At 44.1% G+C, this 9728-nt stretch overlaps 1 protein-coding gene across 1 annotated transcript; it reads left to right on the forward strand.

Moving 5' to 3' along the window:
• Positions 1 to 483: 483 nt before the first annotated feature.
• LOC135315429 (heat shock transcription factor, Y-linked-like) lies at positions 484 to 2289 on the forward strand. The gene is made up of 2 exons (XM_064463580.1): positions 484 to 1158; positions 1765 to 2289. Exons 1-2 carry the CDS (start codon positions 655 to 657, stop codon positions 2287 to 2289), a joined length of 1029 nt encoding a protein of 342 aa, XP_064319650.1. The 5' UTR covers positions 484 to 654.
• The last annotated feature ends 7439 nt before the right edge of the window (positions 2290 to 9728 follow it).

Here is a 9728-nt window from a genome sequence, read left to right on the forward strand (position 1 = left end):
TAACACAGAGGCAGTGACTGCATTTGTATTGAGCCAGGTGTTGAAGACTTCTGCGTTTGTAACCTAGTCTCCAGCAGAGGACACTCAGATGGTTCCTGGCTGAATTTTTCGCAGCATTGCGCCTCTTTCCACAAAGATACAGGGTGATCTAACATGCAAACCTTCCCAATGATTTGGTTGTACGATTGTCCGTAGAATATTTATATGAACATTTTAACTCTGTAATATATTGTTTAAAAGTCTTGTCCTATACAGTATAAGTATTATCTAGAAGTAATTTCTTTTCAAGCGTGGATGAACATCCCTGTCCTACCCTGTGGACCAGGTACTAGCTGCAACACAACACAGCATTGTCCTATCACTACATATAAAATTTCATTACAGTTTTATTTACTTTTTAGCTCTTGAGTCATAAAATCTGTAAATGAAAAGCAATGACCTGCTGCTGCTGCTTCATGTCGCTAGGAAACAGGTGTTGCTCTGTGGTGTCACGGCAGCGCAGCAGGGGCGTCATAGCGATGTTTGGGAATGTTTTCCCTTGGCATTGTCAGTTGGTCACTTCCTTTCGGCTGGCTGGCTGGCAGGTCAGTCTAGCTGCTGAGGTAGATGGCTTCGACTGAAAAACTTACTCAAACTGAGAAAAAATAATTTGAAATGGAGCCTTCCTCATCAGAAGCTTCATGTGGTTCTGACCTGGACGAGGGAGTTGATTCGTCAGACTCGACTTCTCGCTGTCCACTGTGTGACAAAAGCGCAACTAGTGATGCTGCCTTTGGATGTCCAGTACAAGAAAGGTCTTTACAAGCTTTGACCAAGCAACCCCGGTCAAAAAGAGAGTGTCTGAATTCATCTGAGGAGAGCTCTGGCAAAGGCGATGCCTCTACAAGCTTCCACTTTCTGAAGAAGCTCTGGCACGTTGTTGAAAGCGGCCGCTTTGAGTCCATTTGGTGGGGGGACAACGGAGAGTGTGTAGCGATTCGTGAAGAATTGTTTGAAAAGGAAGTACTAGCAAGGAGAGGATGTTGGAGACTTTTTGAAAGCAAGAGCATGGAAAGCTTCACTCATTGCCTCCAGCTGCACGGATTCACCAGAAAGCTGTGGGATTTTCCAAAACTGGGCTCGTGCTATGACCTGCTAATGGAAGAAACAGCTAGGGAGGTGTGCTGGATCCTCTGCGTGCAAACTAACCCTCAGAATGTTCTAGTGGGACAGCTTTCTGTTCCAGTGACATAAGCCTTTACTGCACAGGAGACGAGGATGGCAGTAAATGTTCTGGTTGCCATTTGTTTCTCGGCTCACGTTCAGGAGTTTTTCAGATATATATTCGTTATTTCCAATTACTTTGAACACTAAGTGAAAAGATACAGTATCAGGATTTCTTTTTATTCAGTATGTGTCTTGCTGTACCAGATGTGCAGTTCCCATGTGGCATTTGCTGAAGGCTGAGGAGGTACGTGTCAGCATCCTATAGTTACCTACCTGTTCCTTCCATGCTAAAGTTGCTGAAAAGTAATGGCATTTGGGTTTCTGAATCAGTTTGTATGCTTTGAAAACCCCATGCTTCTCCGCTACCAAGTGGCAAAAGCACAAGGCTGGTTCCTACTTAACAGGACCGTATCGCACCATTTTATTCAGCCTAAACATCAGGTTTAGGACACCCCCCGATAGTCCTTTTTAACACCCCCTTTTCTCTTTGGCAATTAAAATTCTGAGTTCTTGTATCAAAGGTGGTGGCAACTAACTCTCTTCCTTTGCATTTTTTAGTTTCATTTCTACTCCAACCCAAATTTTAGAAGACGTTTTCCACATCTGCTAATGAAGTATGAGCAAAGCTGTGGTCCAAAACATCAAACACCAGCAGGACTTTTGCCAGGCACACGCTTGCACGTGCGCTGCCGGAGTAGAAAACCAGCGGTTGAGCCTGCGTGGGAAACCACTTCTGAGGGGGAGAACGGTCCGCGCTCAGCAGGTGCAAAGGGGAACACGCACACCTCTGCACGCCGGAGGACCGCACCTGCCAAGCGACGTGCCAGGGCAGCTACCCGAGCCAGATGTGCCTCTGCGCCTGCACGCACCGCTGCTCTGACCAATTCAGCGGGAGGCAGGGAGCAGCCGCGTCCTCTGGCCCCCTCCCTTCGGCCGCAGCACAGCAGCCCCGGCGCGGCTGGCGGCCTCAGTGCCGCTTCTGCTGCCCCTTCACCAGGTTGCACCACGCTGGCCGTGCCCAGCAGCCCCTTTCCACCAGGGCTGCCACCCCGCACCTCTCCGGCTGCAGCGAGTTGGCTATAGCCATCCAGGCCTACCTATGGCAGCTCTCACCTGGATTATTTTTCTTTATTTGTGCCAGAGTAAGAAGCTCGGTCATCAGCTTTGATGGGGATGAGAGATGGCAGACTGTTATGCATTAGGACAAGCCAAGGGGAGCCTATTATGTCAGTACTCCGCAGTTTCCTCTGATTGCTTACAGTCAACTCTACAACAGGGTTTTGATGCTGTTTTCAACAGGGTAAATGTGTGGGGCACTTAAAAATCATCTCCTTACAGAAAACCCCAGGAAAAGATGCAAGCAGCCTGCATGCTGCAGCCCCAAGAGCTGTCCTGAGCCTAGCAAAAATGCAGGCTTCCCAAGTTCTGAGACAGCTCCTCTCCTAAACAAGGGGAGCCTAATATGTAAGGTTATGCTGATACGGGAAAGCCTGGTTGTTCTTTTTCCTCTGAAAACAAATTAGTTTTGCCACTTATTTTTTCAGTTATTTAAAACTCTTCCTTGTTTTTATCAAGTTACTCGAAAACAAAATTTCCTGTGCCTTCAGCAGTCAAAAACACACAAAATAATTTTACTGCCAAAGACAAGGAAAAAATTGCTCTGTCTTGTTTTTCAGCCTCTTACCCCAGATACTGGGAGCTTTTTCTTCATAAAACTTTCCACCCTATTAAAAGCTATTTTCTCTTCAAAGTTTTGATGATAAATGTTCATGCACTTTGTTCAATGGTAAATTTCACAGTATCTCCTACCATCTGCTTCACCGCAAAAGATTTTCCCCCTATGAAGACTAAATATATAAGCACAGAAATGCAGATTTCATGTCAGCAAGTTCTTCTCCAGAGATTAGGAATGATTTGCATGAGCAAGGACTGTTAGCTTGATTGTATCTTAATATTGAACAGTCCCTAAATTGCTGGTTAAATAAGGCCAGACAAGACACAGATAGACTGATTTTTTATTTATATAAGGTATATAATTAAGATAATACAGAATCTGAAGGAGCTGTAAGTATACAAATCTATGTAAATAAAGATATCAGATCTATGCAAATAACTGACTTGGGACATGATAAAAGTAGTTTCTGGTTAAATTAAATGAACTGTTTGACCTGACAGATCTTGTTTTGGAGGGTTTTAACACTTCCTTAAGCTTTCATGTATGAATCAACTTTTTTAAAAAATGCAAAACCCAAACCTTTATTGATCTGCCAATATTTTCATCCACAACTCTTTCAAGTTGACCTGAATTTTAATTTTTTTTCTTTTCTTCCTCTTTAAATACAATTTATTTGCTCTGGCACCTAACTTATTTACTGGAAAAAAACCTGCTGCAGGAATGAGAGGTGGACTATTGTGACCTCAGTGTCTCTCACTCTAACCAAAACAACTGAGGACTTGCACTGTAATATGCACATGAACTGCGAGTCACTGCAGAGAGAGCAGGGCAGGGAAGATGTGATTTAGTCCCAAACCGAACTCCAGCTGACATGAACACACAGTATCTGGAGGAAGGGAGGTGCTGTCCTACCTGACCCTCGGTGACAGTTGCAGAACAGCCTTGTAATGTTTTCCAAAGTCTAAAACCTGACCAAGTGCAGTTGATGTTTGCTGAGTAAAAGAGAATATTTTCAAATGGACCCATTATGCTACACACCTCACCTGCGTCTCAAGAATAATCTGTTTGCTCAGTGCCCAAGAGCAAGTGAGACTTATTTAGCCAATTCTATGAAAATTTGGACTTTAGACTAGTCTAGCAACACTTCTACAGTTGCTGAACTCTGTTTCTGTGGCTAATTGTCTTGATTGTTTTGGGATTGCTCAGGGTTGTATAGTCAAGGATGCGTTTGCAGAACTGAAGCTCAACAATGCACGTGCTGCATTGGCAGGAGAGGAAGAAATAAAGCCTGATCTTTTTACCTATGAAACTACTCAGAAATCATGTATGCTTGATGGAATATGTGGTACTTAAAATGCAAGTGCTGTATTGAACCCTGTTTCTCTGGAGGAAATAACTTCTCAGTCTGAGAGACTTGCCATATGAATAGCTGCTACTTACAGAATCTCTCCTCCTTTTCTACTTTGTCCTTTTGCTGAAGTGGTGACTTACAACAGAGGTAGACGACTCAAATCCCTTGATCTGAGCATATTCCAACTTTGATATATCCATACATACCAGGGACATGAAAAAGTCATCATGAGGAAAGTTAATAAAATTTATTAGTCCATCTTTCAGGGAGCCCTAAGGAATGGTTAGTGTGTGAAAGCCTGTGCTATTTCTGATTTAACAGTTGATTACCTGTGTTTGGAAACTTTCAAAGGTTCACTGCCATCATAGGCTACGTCAAGTTGTTAGTTTTCAATACCCTTAAAAGCAGAACTCATGGTGCAATTATGTGGCTTGAGCTGGTCTAGTAACAAGTAGAAGTGGTAATAACTGCTAACCAATACATGCTACACGCAGCATTGCACCTCTGCTGTTTTGATGTCTGACTTTGCACTGTGCTGCTTGACCCCTCACCAAGGTTGTGGAGCACAGTGCCTTGCCCTTAGGGAAAATCAGACAGGGAAACTGAGCTAACCTTGCTGCTGAAACTTTTCGTAGTAGTGCTGCAGTCCTTTAGAAACCTGGTGAATCATGCTAACAAAATCCAGTCTGTATAGTAAATGTTAAGGATGAGAATAGATTTTCATTCTATACAAAATCTCTTCCTGGTACTCCAGAAATAGGCTGGTCACACAGGGAGCCAGAAGCAAGAAACATCCTTCTTCTGCCTCCACCATGGTAGCTAGATGGTTTATGAGGCAGAGGTCTGCACCTATCATTGCTGAAGGAATGGCAAGAGACTTACTGAATGAAGTACGTATCTTAGTATGAATAACATTCTGTTCCTGACAAGCATGTAGAAAGCAATAAAATACTGAACAGCTCATGCGATCGGCCACAGCCCTCCCAAACCAAACTTATCCACAGGTGAAGGAGAAGCTGCTTATGAGCATGTAGAGCAACTGAAAGAAGTTGTGTGGTTTCTGTTAATGAAACCTGTCTCTGAAGAGAAGCAATGGTTGAAACACTAGACACTGAAGTGCAAAATATATCTCATTCTATGTAGGTGGATACATGATAGTATTTTTCAGTGAAAAAAGAGATAGTGAATTAAGAAAAAGGATACAAGATGAGGAATGAAAGTAGTAAATAATAAAATTCTAATGTTGACCTTTTGCAGGGAAAGATAAGCATCTAAGGGTTTTCAGCGATGTATGTTCTATGAGCTGTTTCAATAACGATAAATGCCAAGTCTTTTGTGTTTATACCCATGTTTAGAAGAAGCACAAGGTATTGTTTTACAATGAATCATGATCAGAAAATAACTGAATCTGAGAGGTTTGTGAACACTGCTGTTTGAGATATAAAGAAACACTGATACATTTTCCCCAGACTTCATCAGCTTCATTCCAGAGGTGATGAACTTGCAATGGAGCAAAGGGAGATTTTTCATTTCTAGGAAAAAAGCATCTTTAATTTATAGCAGTGTTTCTCAGAAAGGTCACACATTTTCCCCAGGGTAAAATCCACATGCTTCCACGGGAATTCTTCAGTGCTTCTGTGGTCTTGTGTGTGACTGTTTATAATTATGTTCACTCTTCTGCTTTTTTGAGAGACCAGTAATCACTGATCTAGACTTATTAATACTCACTTGCATTCATTCTATTTTCAGGGTATCTTTTTCCTACTTCCACAAGCACCCTATTTGAATTCTGCTGTGCAATAATGTTTCTTACTTTGGCAGGAGGATCACTGAAGCCCAAAATGAAAAATCAGATCATTGGGTGATATGGATTCCCCTATCTTTAATTCCTGTTCTAACGATCTTTTTCCTGTGCTATTTCATTGCTTCTCTAGGGTGTTCTGCACCAATCAAACTTCCTGTAGAACTAATTTCATAGCACGTGAGGGCTGATCCCTGAACTGAGCTCCTGTTGCACCACTGAATCGTGCACTACATTAATTTATACAAGCTGAATTAGCTCTTTGTGGGATTGGGAGAGGGAATAGCAAACCAGCAATGTATCTCATCCTTGCTAGGGGCCTGGATCTAGATTGCTCCATTTATGAGGGCTAATTCCATAGAGTGATTTTTCTGAATGTGCTCATTGCTAGCTTTTTCACAAAACAAAAAAGAAGAGGAAGGATCATATGGTGATACTCATTAGCTCTTCTCAAAGTAAAAAGCCTCTGTGAAAGGCATTTGTAGAGGTGTTGCCATCTGTAGCTAGACAAATGCAGGTAGCTAGAGTTCCACATAATGTGAAGTTCAGGCATGGCAAAATGCTGTAGTAGACTGAGAAACTGAATTTCAAGCTAGAAACTAATAGTTGCTGTTGTAACAATTCCTAATGCACAAAGTTATAGTCCAAAACAACATACACTTGAAATCATAAAGGAAATGTCACACTAGAAGCGGTGTCCAGCAGAATTATTTGGAGAAAACAAGGACTAGGATCTGGGGTAAAATAAGATATAATAGGGTGATGCCTTCAAGGGGACCCAGGCTCAACTGAAGATAGACCATGGAAACAGAAAATTGATTCCTGAAAGCCACGAGTTTGTCTTACAGGAAAGATCCATTTTGTTGCTTTTGCAAGCTGTTTGCCATTCCAGTGGTGTTTCTTTTAATAATACTTTTTAAATAAATCTGCTGTTACATAGTAAGAGTAACACCTATTGTCAAAAAAAAAAAAAAGGTCTTGCAGGACATTTAACTCCTGGAGCATTTAACAAAGCAAGGAAATTATTTTCTCCCATTAAAGTACACTGCAGAGAGTTACAACAGGCACTCAAAATCCAGAAATTTTAAAGCCTAAGGAGGTGACATGAGTTTGAACGGGTACAGGTAACACCACCTTAAACAAAATCTGCTCAATTTGCCTCTGATTTGCAGGGAGAAGAGCAAACCTAGTGTGTATTGTGCTGGCTACCTGGGCTTCTGCTTACAGATCAGACCTGCACGTAGCAGAAATAACTGGAAGGCTCTTAGTAGGGTTGTATTTGCTTTGTTGCCACGTATCAGTTCACAGGTAAAGCACTAGAGACACTAAGACTTGCTCTTTGATACCCCAAGCTACATCCCTTTTCCAGCATGGAACTGCTAAATGTTTGTTCCACATGTACACCAACCAATTCACGTCCTTGCCCTAACCAAGGCTCTTCCATATGAGTCTTGTTTAGTCTTGTTCTTATTTACCAAGTTGCTTGATCAAGGCCTATGGTTTCAGCTGGGATAGAGTTAAATTTCTTCACAGTAGCTAGTATGGGGTTGTGTTTTGGAGTTTTGCTGGAAACAGCAATGATAATGTGGAGATGTTTTAGTTGTTGCTAAGTAGCGCTTACACTGGTCAAGGACTTTTTCAGCTCCCCGTGCTCTGCCAGGTGCACAAGGAGCTGGGAGAGGTCACAGCCAGGACAACTGACCCCAACTGACCAACGGGATATTCCATACCATGTGGCGCCATGCTCAGCACGTAGAGCTGGGGGAAGAAGGAGGAAGAGGGGACATTGGGAGTGATGGCGTTTGTCTTCCCAAGTCACAGTTACACGTGATGGAGCCCTGCTTTCCTGGGGATGGCTGAGCACCCACCTGCCCTTGGGAAGAAGTGAATGAATTCCTTGTTTTGCTTTGCTTCCGCGCGCAGCTTTTGCTTTCCCCATTAAACTGTCTTTATCTCAACCCATGCGTTACCTCACTTTTACTCTTCCAATTCTCTCCCCCGTCCCACCAGGGGGGAGTGAGGGAGCGGCTGCGTGGGGCTTGGTTGCTGCCTGGGGCTAAACCACGACACTCCATTTTGGCACCCAACGTGGGGCACGAAAGGTTTGAGATAATGACAGATTTGATTGGAATGTGCTAGATGGAATTTATAGCGGTTATTGCTGTTTAGCTATTGATTGGCAGGCTTCTGTGCTTGCTATGGGGCTTGCCCGACTTACTGTATGCCTTAAAATCTAGTGCTCATTAGTGGTACTTTTTGCTTTCGCTGCTCGCTGTACTGCTGTACTGCTTATCCCCTCCCCCTGCCGGGCCTGGGAACACTCTGATAACAGCAGTGGCGATGTGCCTGGGCTGGCAGATGGCCAAGGGCATCGCTGCCGTTTCTGTGCTGCTGCACTGGACAGGCTGGAACTCCGGCGTGAACCCGAGTCAAAGGGTCTGTGAGATGTGGATGAGTCCATGTGAGAGCAGGACACCCCAAAGCATCTGTGTCTATGTATAAGCCCACACCAGAGCAGGTATATCTCGAAGCATCTATGGCCTTGGTTATGTCTGTGCCACAGTAGGTATATCTCGGAGGCAACTGTGGCCCAAGGATATATCCATCTTGGGGAAGGTACACCTCGAAGTGTCTGTGGCTGTAGATAAGTTGGTGCTGCAGCAGGTACACCTTGAAGCATCAGTGGTTGTGCATGAGGTCATGCCAGAGCACCTTAAAGTGCTTGGCCATGGATAAGACCACAACGGAGCAGGCTTACTTCTGGAGGGACTGCAGCCATGGGAAAAGCCATGTTGGAGCAGGCTTTGGAGGGACTACAGCCATGGGCAAGGCTGTGTTGGAGCAGGTTTACTTCTGGAGGGACTGCAGCTGTGGGTAAGGCCGTGCTGGAGCAGGTATAGCTCTGAAAGCATTGAGGCCCATGCAGAAGGCCATGCTGGAACAGGTGCACCTCAAAGCGACTGTCGCTCTGGATAAGTCTATGCTGCAGCAGGTGTGCCCCTGGAGAGACTGTGGCTCCCGGGTAAGGCTCCACTTGGAGCAGGTACAACCCTAAAGGACTGCAGTCTGTGGATAAGTCCAAACCAGAGCAGGGGCAAGGGGAGGAGTTCATTGCAATGTTAAACCTGATGGTCTGATCCAAATGGACCAGGGGTGGAGACTGTAATGGAAATACCTTTAAATTGTTCTAACCTGGGATTTGAGTTACATATTATGGAAATTACTATAGCAGAAACCCCTTGTTGCTAGCCAGGCTGGGAGCAAGGGGAGGAGTTCATTGCAATGTTAACACCTATAACCTGGCCCAAAGGGACCAGAGGTAGAGATTGTAATGGTTCTACATTTAAATTGTTGTAACCCGTGATTTGAGTTGCATGTTATGGGAATTACTCAGCAGGAACCACCTGCACCAATGGAGGACAAGCCTTACAAGAAGCAGTGCAAGTGCAGCAGTGACCCGACCTGAGCTGGCTTTGGTGTCCAGTAACTCCATGCAACACCCCACCTCTCCTGTCCTGAGTGACCACAAGAACAGATGGAGACCAAAGCTGTGGACTAAATGATACCCGTGTATTTTACCAAAGGATGGGAAGGAGGGGGTGGAGGTTAATGAGGTTGTATTGGATAGTGTGGAACCTGGGCATGATGTAAATGGTATGGAATAAGGGGTAGATACTGTCCTGGTTTCAGCTGGG

The sequence above is a fragment of the Phalacrocorax carbo genome, chromosome 11 (genome assembly GCF_963921805.1).
Source record: "Phalacrocorax carbo chromosome 11, bPhaCar2.1, whole genome shotgun sequence".
NCBI classification, from domain to species: Eukaryota; Metazoa; Chordata; class Aves; order Suliformes; family Phalacrocoracidae; genus Phalacrocorax; species Phalacrocorax carbo.